Raw genomic sequence first — 16,678 nt, forward strand, 5'->3', positions numbered from 1 at the left:
TTTCATCTCATGCCGTACATAACGCCGTTCATCTTTGAACAACCATAACAAAACCTAGACTTGAGAGATAACTTTGAAAATTTCAGCTACTTTGAATCAAACTTGAAATTAGATATCTACCAGTTTTCTTGCTTCCAAGATGTTTATGTCTGAAGATACACCCGTTTTATCAGTCCGAGTAATTGTGCGCTGCCCTGTAGACCAAGATGCACACTACTCACAATCTGATTTCTGATTTGATCAGCTAAACAGTAACATCTCGATCTTGTCATTTCAAAAAATCTTCTTCTGATTTAACCTTTGGTCATTTTTGATGCGATTCTGTCTACGTCATGTACATATCCGAAGTTGTTAACACCTGAACCGTAGGGTCAATTGTCTACTACCTAAAGACATTGTTTATTGGATGATTGTAAATTTCAATGAGTCATCTCAAAAAAATTGAAAATGTATATTTAGAAGAAGAGAGATAGACATACACAGAGTGCGCAAAAACGAGTTTCTCGACCGAATGAAGATAGGAAGAAGAAGAAGAAAAAGAAGACGTTGCCCTCCCGTGTCTTTTTTCCCGAGACGACAACCCCTGCGACCGACCGACCGACGGCATTTTGTTGTAACATTGATTGAATACAAACTCTTGACATCATGGTCACTTGTCTTTACCTTTTCTTACTCTTCATGTGACTCTTTTTTCAATCCTTTTTGGTTTTTAAAAGATTTCCAACCTATAGAATGTCGTCGTCTGCTATTTCGGATCAGATGGATGTGGAGTCGTCTTCAGCATTCTCTCCAGCTGAGCCAGTTGTTGATGGAGCATTTGTTTCAAAACATAACTTGAGTGCTGAAGCATATCAGGTATTATAAATAGCGAGAACTTCTAAAGTATTGTATCATCCCAGGGATTCAAAGAATGCGCCGACTCACTGCTCTCCGGAAAAGTTGCTCAGCCAGAGCAGCTAGCATTCATTCAGAGAACACTTCAAATTTGTGAGAACGTGATTCTGAATTTTGAAGACGAGAAACAACATTTGATGAGTGATGTTCTTTTGGTGTGGGCGATGAAACAACAAAAACTAAGTATTGCAACCCTTCACACCCAACAGTTGCACTATAAAGAACTGGATCTGATCAATTTGCAATTCGAGTATTTCGGAGAACTCCTCCAACAAACTTTATCTGGATTGGATTATTTGAAACAATATTATCCGAATGTTGGATTTGAAGAGGTCCATTCGAAAGTCAGAAATCTCACACATTATTTTCTGTACTATTCTATTATTGTCAGTCGCCAGCCACCGTCGGTAATTGTTAAATGTGGAGAAGCAGAGAATCATAGAAGATCTAGATTCTGGTTTAACACTGAAATCAGGTAATTTTTTGCTATAATTCATTGAAATATACCGTAAATCCTGTTATAGAAGGGTCAATACAGGTCCCTGTCAAACATATAAAAAAGTTGTCAACTGATAAATTGTTTATCATAATATCAGAATTGCCTTGTTAGTTGAAAAATTTTGATGTCTCTCATAGGAATCAAGACAATTGAGCTCACAATGTGGAAGCCCTTCTATTACAGGTTTTACCGTAAAACTAATAGTTCAGAATCCTTGGTGGAAGTGCATTCGGAATCGATACCAACAACGAAAATTCAAATGTCAATTGCTATTTGATTACTGATGAAACTGCCAAACAACTTCTGAATAATGCCTACTTGGATATGTAAGATTTCGTTTTGTAAATTTTCATTTTAAATTTCTTTTTTCCGTTTCGAATCAGAAGAGTTCTGCATTGAGCCAAACACAACAACATTCCAGAAGAAAGATGCAAGAGGAATTAAAGCGAAATTCGATGATATGGTATGAGAATCAATAAAAGTGAAAGAAAGATGAGAAATAACAAAAATATTATTTAAGAAAGTTGCAAAAAAAGTTCAACTTCGGCGAGACTCTGTTGCAACGAAGCGATATTGTCTTTGCTACAATATTCAGTTGCAAACCAATTGTGGAATCGAGCTGGTTGGAAAGAAAGTGGGTTGAAATTCAATGGAGCATATAATATGGATCTCTCGTTCAGGTATCACTACCATTTGCGGTGTTGGTTGGGCCGAAAGCTGATGTTGAGGCAAAGTTGTTCTTGGAGAGGTCATTTGCAGATTTGGTAAGTTTTTTGAAGCCCTATTTTTACAGACTGGCACCCTGGGTACCTGAAATGGGTATCAAAAAATTAGTGATATCTCTTACAAGGTTACATTATTCATTAAAATTACTGTGACATAGACTATGAGTAAAAGTACTGTCTGAGCATTAAAACTATCGTATTTGCTCTAATAGATGCCCACTCTATGCATTTCGAGCTCAAATATCTCGGTTCCTATAAAGAGATATCGAAAATCTGTCAACTGTCAAAATATTGTGATAATTTGATTAACAATTTATTAGTTAACAAATATTTTATATCTTTCGAAGAAACCGAGGAAATTGAGCTCAAAATCCAATTGAGCTCAAAATCCAGCCAATGGTGGGCTTCGATTAGAGCTAATTTCGGTAGACAAATGCTTCATGTTATGATGCTCCGAATTTAAAATCCAAAAATTTACTTTTTTCACAGCTTCAGAAACGTTTCCACTTCAAGTCAAAGTCTTTAATTCCAGGTTCGTCATCCTCTATCCGATATCCCTACCCACGTTTCGTGTGCTGAAATGGCTGATGCTCTAGAGATGAAATTTCAAGCAATCGTCGAAACGCCACAAAAGAATACAGATGGACCATCTGTGGTTCAACCAAGAAAGTTCAATATGCAAACTAAACAGCATTTGGTGATGAGAATGAAACCTAATCAGCAAGGATTTCTGGCACTGGACAATTTTATGAAGGTAACAAAACTACCGTATTTGCTCTTAGGAAAGCCCACCCAAACCGTCAGCTTTGAGGCCAATTATTTCGATTCCTGTGATAGATATCAGAAAAATGTCAATTAGTAAATTATTCATCAAAATATCACCAATATTTTATCAGTGGACAAAGTTTTGATAGCTTTTAAAGGAATCGATATAATTGAGCTCAAAGTTAACGGTTTAGGTGGGCTTCTATGAGAACAAATCCATTTGTTTTTATTTTCATAGAACTCGAAAACGTTCTGAGGCTCAGAACTTTTAGGAACTGTTCTGTAAACGGAAGAAAAATATGAAAAATCTTGACCTCAACAGTTACGAATCATTTCACTTTATTGACGGTTCCCAACCAACCAAAATTCCACCCCCACACTTCATGAAGTTCTCCCAAAATCCTTGGGTTTCAAGGAGAACAACAAAACTATTATGTTCTTCCTACATATACTTTCCTTCAAAAAAAACGAGTTTCTTCTCTTTTTATCCTTCTCTGTCTAATAGTAAGTAATGACAAGTTCTTTCCCCCACTAAACCCCTCAATTTTCAGCTTGCGGTCGCCGAGGAGTTTCAGCAAAAAAAGAGCGCCGCGTCGGATGGAGATTGGAAATTAGTGCCATTCTATGACTGGTTTTTCAAGCTGGCAGAAATTACGAACAAGTATCTGTACAGCATGTGGTATGATGGGTAGGTTGAAGAAGATCCCATAAGAAAAGAAGAAAAAGGTTTTCAGATTGATTTATGGATTCTGTAGTAAGGAAGATGCGGAAAACATTTTGAGATGTATCCCAAGAAGTGTCCTATTGGTTCGATTCTCGGATATCGAGTACGGAAAAGTTAAGATATCTGTGAAAAGTCGAAATGGAGGTTGGAAATCTTATATGGTCTTGTATGGAACTTTATCTTCTTTATCTCAGAAATCCGTCACCACTGGTACGAGCACGCCGACCTAAATGCTCGGTCCCTCAATTCCGAACTTCTGTCAAATCACAAGTTCTCCGATGTCGATCTCATTTATCCGGACATTGATCTAGAGGTATATGTCTTCTTCATGTTTACACATTTACACGCCTAGATTAGAATCTTTATGAAACACTTATGACATGAAAATATGACACGAAGTTGAAATTGAGAGAAAAGGAATGATCTAAATGAGAAGAGGTTAATGTTCATAAACCATTTTCAGGTTGCTCTTGGAGGCAGGAACAAGCCACGTGTCCGACTTCCGCGCAATCTGGCTCCAGACGAAATCTACTTTGATAATCAAGGAGCGGCTACCTAAGACGTTATCTGAATTCATATGATTTATCAGTTAGATATCACCAGTACAAACTGTTCTAAAATAAAATGTTGTTGTACAGTTAGTTCTGGTTCATTTGACCTGATGACATGAGTCATGAATTGAACAAGACATTTGACGAAGGAAGATGCCCCACGAGGAAAACAACGTCATCAGGGAGAGTTAATTGGAGAATTAAAAAAAAGTTGAAGAATCAGGAAAAGTAGATTGAACAGTCAAAGATGGTTAACTTCTGGGAACAGTTTCGAGAAAGATAAACTCAACAACTCATTTTTCAAATCCGACGAGACTCAAGTTAGAACTAGTATAACTTTGGAGCAAAAAGTTGTAATAGGCTCAAATTTGGAGTGCGAAAATTAAAATAATTCACCAGGAAACTGGTCAAGTTTCAAATTATTTGATCAGCTTTGAGCTGATCCCTTATCAAAGTTGTTTCATCTAGAAACATTATGCCGTTGATCTTCGGACAATCATAACAATACCTAGACTTGAGGAATCGCTTCGAAAATTTCAGCAGCTTTGAATCAAATGTAAAGTTATATTTCTACTAATTTTCGTGCTTTTAGAATACTTATGTTCAAAGATATGTCCTTTTTTATCAGTCCGGGTGATTGTGCGCTATCCTGTTTCTGAAGGCAGAAATTTTACATCCTAACAGTTAAAAAAAAAAAAATTACTGTCCGACCATCGGATCTTTCTGGAATTTGTATTAATTTCTAAGTTTTTTTGAATTTCGTATCCCCCTAATTTCATTGAATCGAAACTTTTTCTATACGAAATTATGTAAACTTTAAGTTTAAGTATTCCAAAAAAAAATTGGCAAAAGTTGTCAACAACAACATGCTTCGAAATTTGAAAAATTGCAAATTACAAAGTTTTAAGTATCATTTTCTTATTTCTCTCAAGCACTAGATTTTTCTGAAGCCCGATACACTCAAAAATTTTAAGTCAAAATTTTTCCAAGAATTCTTTCCCTCACAAATGACCACTTTTTTGCCCATTCTCCCGGATCGTTTATCTGCTGTTGTTCCTTTTAATCCCATCTATCCATTTTCACTTTATCATTTGTCCTCCCTATGATAACACTTTCTCTAATCAATTGATAATAATTCATCACAGCCTAAACCATCCATACAAAAAACACACAGACACATAGAATACTTTCCCTTTCCCGGATAGTAAATTGTCGAAAATCTCCACAAAACAATGCACTATTTTTGCAACACACGAAATCTCTGAATGGGGGCGGAGTCTCCATATTCACTGCGCTTCTCCTCATATTCTATTCGGCACTGTCTCCACCCGTTCCACTGGTTTAACCAAAAGCGGAAAGGGCAGAAAGCTTGCGCATTTCTTTCTAGCAAAAATCCTTCGATTTTCGCCTCCTCTTTTCGTTTTTTGCCCCTTTATTACTTTAATTACTTTTTCAGAATGGTTACTAATCTCCAATCCATTGTAATTGCTTCAATCTGTTTAGTTTCTGTTTTTGTTGCTGGAGAGAATAACGAGGTTACTGTACCTGCGGTCAGAGTGGTTCGACTTCAAGTCGACTACAGAAATGCATCAGTTTCAGACTTGCAAAAGATTCATAAGTGAGTTTAAAGAATAATAAACTTGACAGTAGATACTCCGATTTTAAGGTGGAATGCAATCATGAGAAACAGTGTTCTCGCTTCTTTAAAGTTCATCAACAAGCACTGGCTCATTTGTGGAGGATCTCCATCAGATAGGTACGGTACCGGTCAATATTAGTCATTTTTACAATGTTATGTCTGGAGCGCAGTCAAGTTTCCGATCACTTTGAAATTTTTGTAGGGCTTACAATTAGAACAGACTTAGATTGAAAACGTTGTATTTACAGAACTTTTTGAAAATTCCTAGTTTTTCAGTTATTTGCCGATTTCTGAAAGACCTGATTTCATAAAAACCGGCCGAAAGACGAGCAAAAAAGAAGTGTCTTTCAGAAATTGGCAGATAGCTGAAAAACTAGGAATTTCCAAAAAGTTCTTTGAGTGCAAAGTTTTTAATCTAGGTCTATTTTACATCTTCCAAAATTTTCAAAACAATCGAGAACTTGACAGCATAGCTCCAGAATTCTGAAAATGGTCAAAATGACCCAAACACCGGAAAAATACGTTTTTGTATCTTATGCACATCAAAAATTTATTAACTTTCAGTTCTTCCTCGTCGAATGCCGATTGCGGAAAAGCTCAAGTGACCGGAGAGATTGTTGGAGATAGACATTACAGAATCAATGTTACACTGATTGCTGAGAGGTAATTCTTTTATCGATTCATGATATACATACCGTAAAACCTCTAATAGAACGACACCCGGAACGTCCACTTTGAGCCTATATATCTCATTTTCTGTGAAAGATATCAAAAAGTAGTTAATTAGTAAAATGTTTATCAGGATATCAGCAACATTTTACTAGTTAGCCACTTTTTGATATCTTTTGCAGAAAATGAGATATATAGGCTCAAAGTGGACGATCCGGGTGTCGTTCTATTAGAGGTTTTACGGTAATTTTCAAACCACGAGTATTCCAGAGATCCTGTGAAAAATGCTAAAGTTGGTGCCACTTCAACCGTCTACGCAGTCGCCCACATCGGACTTAAAGGAGGAATTTTTCAATATACAAATGCTTTGAAGGTAGTTACTTTTTTCGAATGTTTCCACATGTTCTTGAAAATTCCAGACTCTCGGAAAACCCGAACCAAAACTTGCATTCGATGAAGCATTCTTCTGTTACCGCGGAGCCACTCTTGTGGATACGGACAAATGTCGTAAGGATAGACGTCTTCGTGATTCTCCACTTCTTGATTCCGTCAACACACCAATCCCGTTGGCGAACTTACTTGCACTCTAATAAATTCAGAATACAGTAACTTATTATTATGTCGTCGGTGGAGTTGAAAACGCATAACCGATCAGTGATCAGCACTTTCTCATTGCATGTACATAATTGAAATCCGTAATAAAACACATTGTCAAAAAATAAAGCACTGTAATACAAGGGAACTCTGCTGAAAAAAGTAAAAAAAAAGATTTCCACAGGTCTCTGTACACCTGGAACATTCTACGACGAGTTTGACGAGAAGTGTGTTCCTTGCCCACGTGGGGAATTCCAAGATGAGCATGGTAGAACTATTTGCAAAACGTGCCCAGATAGCACGACTACAGTTGGAGCTGGAACCCAAAAGAAAGAGCAGTGCATCCGTAAATTTTTCAAGTAGTCTGGGATTCTGAAAATCCGCAGTTTTCCAGATGTTTGTCCTCCCGGTTACTTCTATGATACTGCTTCTAAAATGTGTGAGACTTGTGGTCTTCGAGGATATCAGCCGAATAGCGGACAGGACAGATGCATTTTGTGTCCGGAAGGAACGGTTCCAATTTATCAAAACTCTACCACTATTGCTCATTGTCTAGGCGAGTTTGCTTCGTAACTGAAAAATCTGAAATCTGAAATAATTCCAGATAAATGTCGCGCTGGAATGCAACGATCATCAGATGGGTCAACTTGTGAACCTTGCCCAATAGGATCATTTAAATCGGCGGAAGACATGGTTTGCATGATGTGTCCAACTGGAAGGACAACCCTCTCAAAGGCCTCAAAGAGCTTGGCAGCATGCCATATTAAAATCTGCTTCCCTGGAACTATTCTTGATCACAGTACTTTCAAATGTGAGCCTTGTGACTTTGGAACTTTTATGGACGAATACGATGGAAGGATTTGTAAGACTTGTCCAGTATCCACGACTACATATCAACTCGGAGCCAACAGTGCAAAGATGTGTGAGTGGACGAATCAGTGCAAAGCTTCAACTCACAACTGTCACTGGCTTGCTGCTTGTATTGATCTTCCCGATGAGAATCACAAAAAAATGTATTCGTGTAAATGTAAACCGGGATTCGTTGGAAATGGATTCCACTGTGTGGATGCTTGTGAAGGCTTTTGTCTGAATGGTGGATCATGTTTGAAAACTGGTAGAGGGGAGACGAAATGTATTTGTGCGAATGGATTTGCTGGAAGACGTTGTCAAAGTGAAGAGTAATCTGGGCCAGTGGGGATCCGTTATATAATTATTTTCCTCAACTTTCTCAGGTTTTGAAATCAGGTGTAAATTATTGTGTTTATCAAGATAAACAAGGTTTTATTTTTTATTGAACTTTCAAATTTTTTGAACTTTCAAATTATTACGAATTCATTGAACTTTCAAATTATTACATTTTGGAAAAAGACATGTTATACAATATTACCGGTCCAATTAAATGAAAATCGGGAAACATCGGTTTAAAGCAACCCATTTCAAAGTGAAAAACGTCAACTTTGAGCTCAATTAACTCGATTTCTGTGGAAGATATCAAAATTGTATCAATTGATAAAATGTTGATAATAAAAAATATATACGGTAAATCATTTATCAGTTTGCAGACTTTTGATATCTTTCATAGAAATCGAGGTAATTGCGCTCAAAGTTGACGATTTGGATAGGCTTCTATTAGAGGAAATCAAGGATGGGATTTTACGTTCACGTTTTTTACGGGTTTCACGGTATTTTGAGACAGCTGTACAATTTTACGGACTCTCCGTAAAACTGTATCCATAAAATCCGTAAAAACGGTGAAATATGAAAAAAAAATTGTTTTTGGCGAGCAAAACCTTTTTTTCCGAGTTTGACGATGTTCGAAATTTGGAACTTCGCGAAACTTCGATGCAAAAATTGAAAATTATGGATTCTCACACATTTTTTATCCCTTTTCCCTGTATTTTGAAGTTAATTGTTTTTTTTTTGATTACCAATTGTATCTTTTGATTACCAATTGTATCTTTTGATTACCAATTGTAAATTTGTTGAATTTTTGGAAAAATATTAAGAAAATCTGCAAAAAAAATAACTTTAAAAGCATAATAACTTAATAGCAGTGGACTAAAAAATCCTCGTAGCTTTTGGACAACATTTGGACACTCATTTTATTTTTAAGGACGTTTTTCGGGATTTTTGAGGTTTTTGTTAATAAAAGTGTTAAAATGCATAATTTTTGAATTGCTGAATTGGAATTTCGCTAAATTACATACTAGAAATAGCGAATAACTCGGAAAAATACGTTTTGCTTGCCAATAACAGTCATTTTGCAAAGTTTACGTTTTACGGATTTTACGGAATTTGACGGTTTTTTAATTCCGTAGATTTCACGTTTTACGTAATCCGTAAAATTATTTTACGCCCAGCACTGGAGGATATGCGGTATGTTCACTCATAAACTACTGACTTTTTCAAACTCGAACTTGTGGCAGATCTAATATTGAAAAATTGTCTTCAATCGTAAATTCCAAATTCCTGACATCACTTCACTTTTTTTTCTATACCGGAAGACTCCACTTGACCTTAACTTTCCTAGTCTTTTCTGTACTCAATCATTATTATTTGCAACCTAATAAAGTGATAAGCGAAGAGCATTTGGTGATGATTGATATGATGTAAACTAGGCGATCGGAGGAAGAGGTGGAACGTAGTGTTGGTCATTATAAAAAGACGATAACTAATAATAAGGGTTGATAGAGTGGGAGAGCAATGGTCAACTATTCGAAACATTTTGTTCTTTTTTCTATTCTTATACTAATTCTTGTACATCTATCGATAGTGGAATCTGTTCCTGTAAGTTCTTAGAATACCGTATCCTTGAACTTCTTCGTGTTTAGGTTATAAAAAGTGGATACACAAAAAATCATCGGTTGTTCCGACCAAGACAAGGGACCTCAAACTCAAATGAGGTATATACTTCTGTTTAAATTTTTTCGAATTTCAAAATCTTTTTCCAGACAGAAAATGGATTCTGGACCAATGTATATTTTGTGATAACTGCCAGCGATTCATTCTTCGGAGGATGAAAAGAAAGTCAATTTCTAGTCCTTCTTTTTTCAATTTGTACAAAATATTCATTCGATTATCAAGTTCACCCGTGTTTATCACAAAAAAAAACAATTGAAACAATAAATCAGATCAAATCTACGGAAATTTCGTCATCCACATTTGTCACCAAAGTGTTCGTGCTTCCCATCCGAGTTTGTAAATGTATTCCATCTTCTTCCTCTCCTCTCAATTTATCACGATTCGAGTAACTCAAACTGTGAACTTGTACAGAGCTAAGCAATGAGAAAGTGCTGTGCACTACAGAAACTGTAATTTTTGGAAGCTCGGAATTTTTAGACGTTCTCTGAACCTACGTATAATAAGGGGAATGGATACAGTTGGATCCGAATGTGGTAGGAACAGCTCTGCAACCAAGACCACTGTACATGATAGTCTCTGAAAAAAAAGTCATATTGAAAAGTTCGATGACCGTAAAACCTGTAATAGAAGGGCTGCTACACATTCAACTTTAAGCTTAATTATCTCTTTTCTGTGCAAGATATCGAAAATGTGTCAACTGACAATTTACTTGTTGTATTATGATAAACAATTTATCAGCTGACAACTTCCTTACCAATATAACAAGGGAAAGGACCAGACGAAGGTAGCAAGTGGTGTTCTCTTGAGTCTACAAAAATCGTAAAATTGAGAACGACGGAAAAAACAACTAACAAAATCCAGGTAAAGAAGTGAAGCGAACGCAAGTGTTGAATCGAAAATGAGCAGCAGAGCCGGGAGCCAAGAGAAGAATGGAATGTGGTTGGAAAGAAGAGCGCGGAATCCAAGGATGAACGTTGTGAGAGTCTGAAGAAATATTCATTGTTTGTCTGAAAATGTATCTAAAAATGAAGAAATATTTAGATACTCACAAATGCAACCTGTGAGTAGAATATTTTCGAATGAGCATTCGCTCTGGGGTTAATTTCAGGTCTCAGCTTTGTCGTGTCATCCTTCGATGATCCGAATATCCGCATCTTTTAAGACATTGGGTTAGAGTAAGAATACGTTTCCTGAAAGTCAAGAATATGAAAATTGAAGACAAGTTGACATATGAATAAAAGGCGAAAAAAGACAGAAGATACATTTGTAATTCGAACCTCCTTGTCGTGGTGGGCCATGAGAAGGAGAAGGGGACAGGAAAAAAGGAATAGGATGGATATGTTTGTTGTCTTGTCCCTTTTTGAACATTTAAACAATTCCCGAGGGCCCGATGAACATGTTTGTTGTGTCACACGACAACCTAGATTTTCTGATTTAGGAGCCGGACTTTTTAGATATGTGGAAAAAGAGGTAGTTTCAAAATAAATTTGAAGACTAAGATTTCCTTAAAAACAGGTATATCGATCTACAGTAACCCATTCAGAATCAGTATAGCTACCGTAAGACTTGAAATAGAAGAGCCCCAACACTTTCAAGTTTGAGCCAATTTATCTCGGTTTCAGTGAGAGATATCAAAAATTGGTCAACTGACAAAAATTTTCAATATTACACGCTCTCCCACAGAACATTTCCGAACTGCAAATTAATTTTTGATCTACAGAAAAAAAGTTTGGCGCGATCACAATTGCAGGTCTAAAACCATAATTTCAGAATTTTTTATCTGATTTTGTGGAGTTCCAAGATGATTCAAATAATTCTTAAAAAATTAATTAGTGGTTATAGATTCATGTATGGTCCTTTTCCGGAAGAAAAAATGTCAAAAATGGCCATTTTTGAAAGTTTTTTACAGAAAAAATCTATCTCCTCTTTCAGTTTTTGACATTCCTAGGAGTTCTATAGCTCAAAAACCGCAATTATTTTCTCTACATTTTCTATGGATGAATTTTTAATTCGTCTGATAAACCTTTTTTTATAATTCAAAAACCTCATGAAATTGCACAAAATCGCATTTTTGCGTTGTGGCCGGGTCGGGTCGGAAAAAATTCTTCCGGCCCGGCCCGGTCGGCCGGGTAGTTGGTTTTTTGAAAAATTTGTGAGAAAAATTGTTTGTATTCCACCTGAACAACAGCTTCCTGTTATAATCCGCCCTTAGAAAAGTATCGAAACTTCAAAATTTATAGCATTTTTGATGAAAACTTCTCTTTCATCTATAAATCTTTTTTTGCGACGAACACAAATAAATGATTCGGAGAGAACTGAAAAAAAATAGGAAAAACAGCCGGTGGGAAATGAAATGAAAAATAAAAAGAAGAAGAAGAATGAAGAAGACGAAAAGAAAAAGAGAGGAAAGCCTAATCTGAGGAGAAATTAATAAAAACGAAACGACATGCAAAATGCGCAGTTTGATACAAATAGGACACAACCTTTCCAATTCGAATCCGATTGACGGCTAGTTTCAAATTGAACAAAAGCGAAATGAAAGTTCGGAAAGCATGGGTGGGAAGAGAATCGAGATGAAGAGACACACTAGTTTTACTCGCATGTATTTATGTTGTTATTGTTGTGGAGAAAAGGGTATAAAAGAAAAAGAAGACTAAGACGATTTGAAAAGAAAAGAGAAAGAAGGATTTTTGGATGAATAGGAAAAACTGAAAAGACATAGAAAAAGACCATCTGCGACCCATTTGATTTTAGTAGCCGACTGTTTGAGAAAAGGTTTCAAATACCACACTCCTCGTTCGCGCACTCAAATAAACAGTTCGCACCGCCCGATTCTCTGAATCTCTTCGTCTTACACGATCTCTTGCTCAGAGTTTGACTATCAAATTACCACAGGTTCTTCTACATAATCGAGTGGGTGAGGGATAGAGGAGAGAACACAGTTGAAGTAAGTAGCGAACTGTTTAGTTTGAGAGGGAACAACGCAGATGGTTATCGCAATGACATGATTTCGGAGATGGTCAGATGGTACCTGAAAATTACTATTTGAGAAAAAGTTAGCGTTCCACATCTTTATAGCACAAAAATAGTACACATTACATATGGAGATATGGATCAATCATACAAAAGAAAAGTTAGATAAAAAGAATTTGTTAATTTAGGGAGGGTTGGGTAAAATTTGAGACCATGAGGTCTTTCTCAGAGATCGGGAATTGGAGATAAACCGGACCGGGGAAGAAGTAAGAAGAATGCATTATTCACTAGCAACTGGAGCAGTTGGAGTTGTAGCTGACTCGGATTCCTCAGTGGTCTCCATTGCCTTCTCGTCTGGAACAGTGGCGGCTCCTTCCTCCGACTTGCGCTTCTTGGATACCTCGGCTGGTTCCTCGGAAGCTGGACGTTTGGTTGGACGACGAACCATGTTGGTGATGTCTTTGGTCTCCTCGCCGCTCAACTTTGAGATGTTCGCAGCGACTTCCTCAAGGTCCTTCTTGACAGTCTCCTTGAGCTTCTCAGTTTGCTCGGCAGATGCACGTGCGTCGATAACGAAAGCATCAAGTTCTGGAATGACAGCCTCGAGTTCCTCGATTTCAACCTCAATATCGCTCTTCTCGTTCTCGGCAACGGTCTCTAGTTGCTTCTTCAACTCCTCAACCTTTGCAATCAAAATATTCTTGGATTCACAGAAGTGAGTGGCAGCCTTCTCAAAGATCGAATCCAAGCTGAAAGACTTTGCGAGAAGGTGAGTAGTGTTGGCAAGAATGCGAGAAGTCGCTGGGAGAAGAGCACTTTGAATGGCGACAGCCTCGGCCAAATCTTTTTGAGCTTGTTCGTACTTAGAATCGACGATTCCATGCTCTCCGAGAGAAGTGAGCACGTCAGCCTGGTTCAGCTTCCAGACCTTGACAGCATCGGCATTCTCTTCGCCTTCAAGGCTCTTAAGCTTCTTCTCGCAGATGCAGCGTGACGTCTGCAAATGAAACATTTATGTGAATAACTAAATGTAACTGAATACCTCAAGGAGCTCCCAAGCGAGCTTGATTGGCTCTTCGTCATCGTCATCTTCGGCCCCATCTTCCGCTTGTTCGGCTTCTGGGTCTTGTTCTTCGGCACCTTCTTCTTCAACAGCTTCCATCTCGTCATCCTCAGTCTCGGTGGAATCAGCAGCAGCAGCCACTTCCTCCTTCGTTTCATCGACGGTTTCCTCGTCCTTCTTCTCCGTTTCGGTAGCCTCCATCATTTCTTCTTCGATGGTTTCTGGCTTTTCCGCGGCGACACCAAGAGCTTCCTCCACCTGTTGCTTGATTTCCTCCCGCTCTTCCTCTGAAAATTCATCAATTCGAAAAACTATTCAAATTACCCAAGTTCATTTATGAATGACTATGAATCGTAAGTAAACGACTAACCTGGAACTTTGTCCGGGTTTTCGACGATATCATCTTGAACCTCATCCTCACCCTTTGGCATGTCGGTGAGAGCGTTCGTGAGAACCTCGTCTTCGATCTTGGAAAGTTCGAGAAGAGCCTTTCCGTACAAGAAGTTGGCATCGAAGGTCTCCTCATGTGCTTCTCCGAAGATTTCCGCTCCGAGAGCAGCAGCCAGACTGAGAGCTTCCGTAGCCTTGTCGAAGACGTTAGTCTTCATGAAGCGGCGACCAGCAATGAGCTGCTCAGTGTACTTCTTTTGCCTGCAAAAATTACTTATAGTGAACGCTTATGAGTGTGGCGCACTTCTCTTCTGGAGAAAGCTCCTCAGCAGCCTCTTCCATTGGCGTCGCATCGGTAACTTCAACAGTGACGGTCTCAGTGGTAGTTTGAACGGTGTTGGTCCCATCGGTTGTTTCAACAGACACTGTCTCAACAAGAGTTTCAACAGTGACCTTGGCTTCATCGACAGCTTCAGTAATCTTGGTTTCTGCTTCCGAAACTTTTTGTTCAGCAACGACCTCTTCCGATGCCTTGGCAGCGACTTCAGGAGTGTTTTCAACGACAGCGGCCGTCTCGTTGACTTTCTCGACAGAGTCGGTAGCGACCTTCTCTACAGTCTCCTTCTCTTGGGTGATGGTGTTAGTGGTGTCAGCAAGAGCGCTCATTGTTAGTTCTGAAAAGTAGCGATAAATGAAGAACAACTTCTAGAAGAGAATCAAGCGGACATCACAAGACCAATCTGCGCAGAATCTGAGAACTCGGTCTCGCAAATCGGATAAATATCATAAAGCTCCAAGAAGTATAGTCAATCTACAGAAAATGTTCATCGAGTTTCGAAAAGTTTTCCGCAAAATTGAAGAAGAATCAACCAATGAGCGGAGGAATGAAAACAATCACAAAAATCGGTTGAAAACTAGAAATTCGCGCCAAGATGCGTTTAAAATTTCGCGCCAAAAGACTGGGCGCGGCGAGATACCCTCCATGAAAAAAACCATGCGCCTTTAGGACTGTGAAGTGCGGCAATGTTGAAAAAAGGCAATCTCGGAATATTTCGGGGAAACAAAACTGTCAAGCGTTCATGTTGTTAAAAAAGCAACTCCAAACATGGGGAAAAGTATCCGAATCACAGCGACAGAAAGCGATTTCATTGGAAACAAGAGATGCATATTTTTGGGGTTTGCTTGATCTCTCAAAACATTTTAAGCATTTGTCATGATCTATAAAAATTCCGCCAAACTTCCATTTTGAAGTTCTGGGAAGAAGTTTGTTCATTGTCTTTTTCCGATAATTCTTTGTTGTTTTTCGTGCCTAAAAACCCTTGGATTTACCATTTCACTTCTATTTTCAGATGGCTGGATTCGATCGTCACATCACAATCTTCTCACCGGAAGGCCGCGTTTATCAAGTACATTGGCTGGTTACCACAAAACACTAAAATTATTTTTTTTTTTTTACAGGTCGAATATGCATTCAAAGCCATCAACACGACTAACTTGACAGCAGTTGCCGTGAAGGGAGACGATGTAGCCGTTATCGCCGTTCAAAAGCGTGTTCCTGACAGTCTCATTGTTCGCGACTCCGTCACTTCCATTTTCCGAATCTCACAGACCGTCGCGTGCTGTGCCATCGGAATTGTTCCTGATGCTAGATTCCAAGTGAAACGCGCTCAATCTGAAGCCGCTAACTTCAAGTACAAACATGGTTACGACATGCCAGTCGATCTTTTGGCCAAGAAAATGGCCGATCTCAATCAGTACTATACACAAAATGCCGAGATGCGTTGCTTGGGAGTTGGTTGGTTCTAATAATTTCTACTCCTTTTAGTTAAAAAATTGATTGCAGGACTTCTGTTCGTCGCGTTCGACGATGAAAGAGGACCAGAAGTCTACCGCGTTGATCCAGCCGGATATTTCCGAGGAATGCGTGGTGTCGCAATGGGAGTAAAGCAAGGTCCAGCAACAGTTTGTCTCGAGAAGAAGATCAAAAAGAGAGCTCAATGGGATTCGACTCATCCAGCTGAGCTTGCCATCGAAGCTCTTCAAACTTCGTTGGGAATCGACGTGCGTGCAAACGATGTGGAAGTTGTCGTGGTTGACAAAACCTCTGTTCGGACCTTGAATAATGAAGAAGTCGAACAATATCTCACTTTAATTGCCACCCGTGATTGATTTGTTCATTTGTACTTATTTTCAATTTTAAGCACTTCAGTCTGACCCTGATTTTCCCCAATTTCCCCCAATTCCTCTCCCGTTTCAAATTTTAAGTACTTTGTGATTCTGTGAATGTATGTACTAGACTTTCAGTGAGATCTCTTCATTTTTTTTCAGTT

General features: G+C 38.3%; 6 protein-coding genes across 6 annotated transcripts; 4 read left to right on the forward strand and 2 right to left on the reverse strand.

Annotated features, from left to right (window-relative positions):
* Nucleotides 1–732: 732 nt before the first annotated feature.
* On the forward strand, nucleotides 733–7,056 carry Cbr-sta-2 (the record flags this gene model as incomplete). Its single annotated transcript, XM_045238025.1, is given in 16 exon segments — nucleotides 733–855; nucleotides 900–1,369; nucleotides 1,603–1,654; nucleotides 1,914–2,027; nucleotides 2,074–2,157; nucleotides 2,651–2,872; nucleotides 3,435–3,571; nucleotides 3,618–3,817; nucleotides 4,088–4,173; nucleotides 4,179–4,262; nucleotides 4,268–4,386; nucleotides 5,615–5,776; nucleotides 5,825–5,914; nucleotides 6,362–6,460; nucleotides 6,737–6,839; nucleotides 6,886–7,056. Coding segments are annotated over 16 exon segments (2,316 nt in total).
* A 439-nt stretch (nucleotides 7,057–7,495) lies between these two features.
* Nucleotides 7,496–8,242, forward strand: CBG19364 (the record flags this gene model as incomplete). The annotated part of the gene is made up of 2 exons (XM_045238026.1): nucleotides 7,496–7,616; nucleotides 7,665–8,242. The coding sequence occupies 2 exons, from the start codon at nucleotides 7,496–7,498 to the stop codon at nucleotides 8,240–8,242; spliced, it is 699 nt and encodes a 232-aa protein (XP_045096757.1).
* A 1,521-nt stretch (nucleotides 8,243–9,763) lies between these two features.
* On the forward strand, nucleotides 9,764–10,080 carry Cbr-hrg-3 (the record flags this gene model as incomplete). The annotated part of the gene is made up of 2 exons (XM_045238027.1): nucleotides 9,764–9,847; nucleotides 10,012–10,080. 2 exons carry the CDS (start codon nucleotides 9,764–9,766, stop codon nucleotides 10,078–10,080), a joined length of 153 nt encoding a protein of 50 aa, XP_045100222.1.
* Nucleotides 10,081–10,187: 107 nt separating this feature from the next.
* On the reverse strand, nucleotides 10,188–11,076 carry CBG19365 (the record flags this gene model as incomplete). Its single annotated transcript, XM_045238028.1, has 4 exons — nucleotides 10,188–10,369; nucleotides 10,417–10,498; nucleotides 10,775–10,906; nucleotides 10,972–11,076. 4 exons carry the CDS (start codon nucleotides 11,074–11,076, stop codon nucleotides 10,188–10,190), a joined length of 501 nt encoding a protein of 166 aa, XP_045096758.1.
* Nucleotides 11,077–13,175: 2,099 nt separating this feature from the next.
* Nucleotides 13,176–15,014, reverse strand: Cbr-nasp-2 (the record flags this gene model as incomplete). The annotated part of the gene is made up of 4 exons (XM_002637576.1): nucleotides 13,176–13,892; nucleotides 13,938–14,245; nucleotides 14,329–14,609; nucleotides 14,653–15,014. 4 exons carry the CDS (start codon nucleotides 15,012–15,014, stop codon nucleotides 13,176–13,178), a joined length of 1,668 nt encoding a protein of 555 aa, XP_002637622.1.
* A 683-nt stretch (nucleotides 15,015–15,697) lies between these two features.
* CBG19367 lies at nucleotides 15,698–16,517 on the forward strand (the record flags this gene model as incomplete). The annotated part of the gene is made up of 3 exons (XM_002637577.1): nucleotides 15,698–15,754; nucleotides 15,807–16,143; nucleotides 16,192–16,517. 3 exons carry the CDS (start codon nucleotides 15,698–15,700, stop codon nucleotides 16,515–16,517), a joined length of 720 nt encoding a protein of 239 aa, XP_002637623.1.
* Between the last annotated feature and the right edge of the window lie 161 nt (nucleotides 16,518–16,678).

Source organism: Caenorhabditis briggsae, assembly GCF_000004555.2.
Source record: "Caenorhabditis briggsae complete genome, chrV, whole genome shotgun sequence".
Lineage (NCBI taxonomy): Eukaryota > Metazoa > Nematoda > Chromadorea > Rhabditida > Rhabditidae > Caenorhabditis > Caenorhabditis briggsae.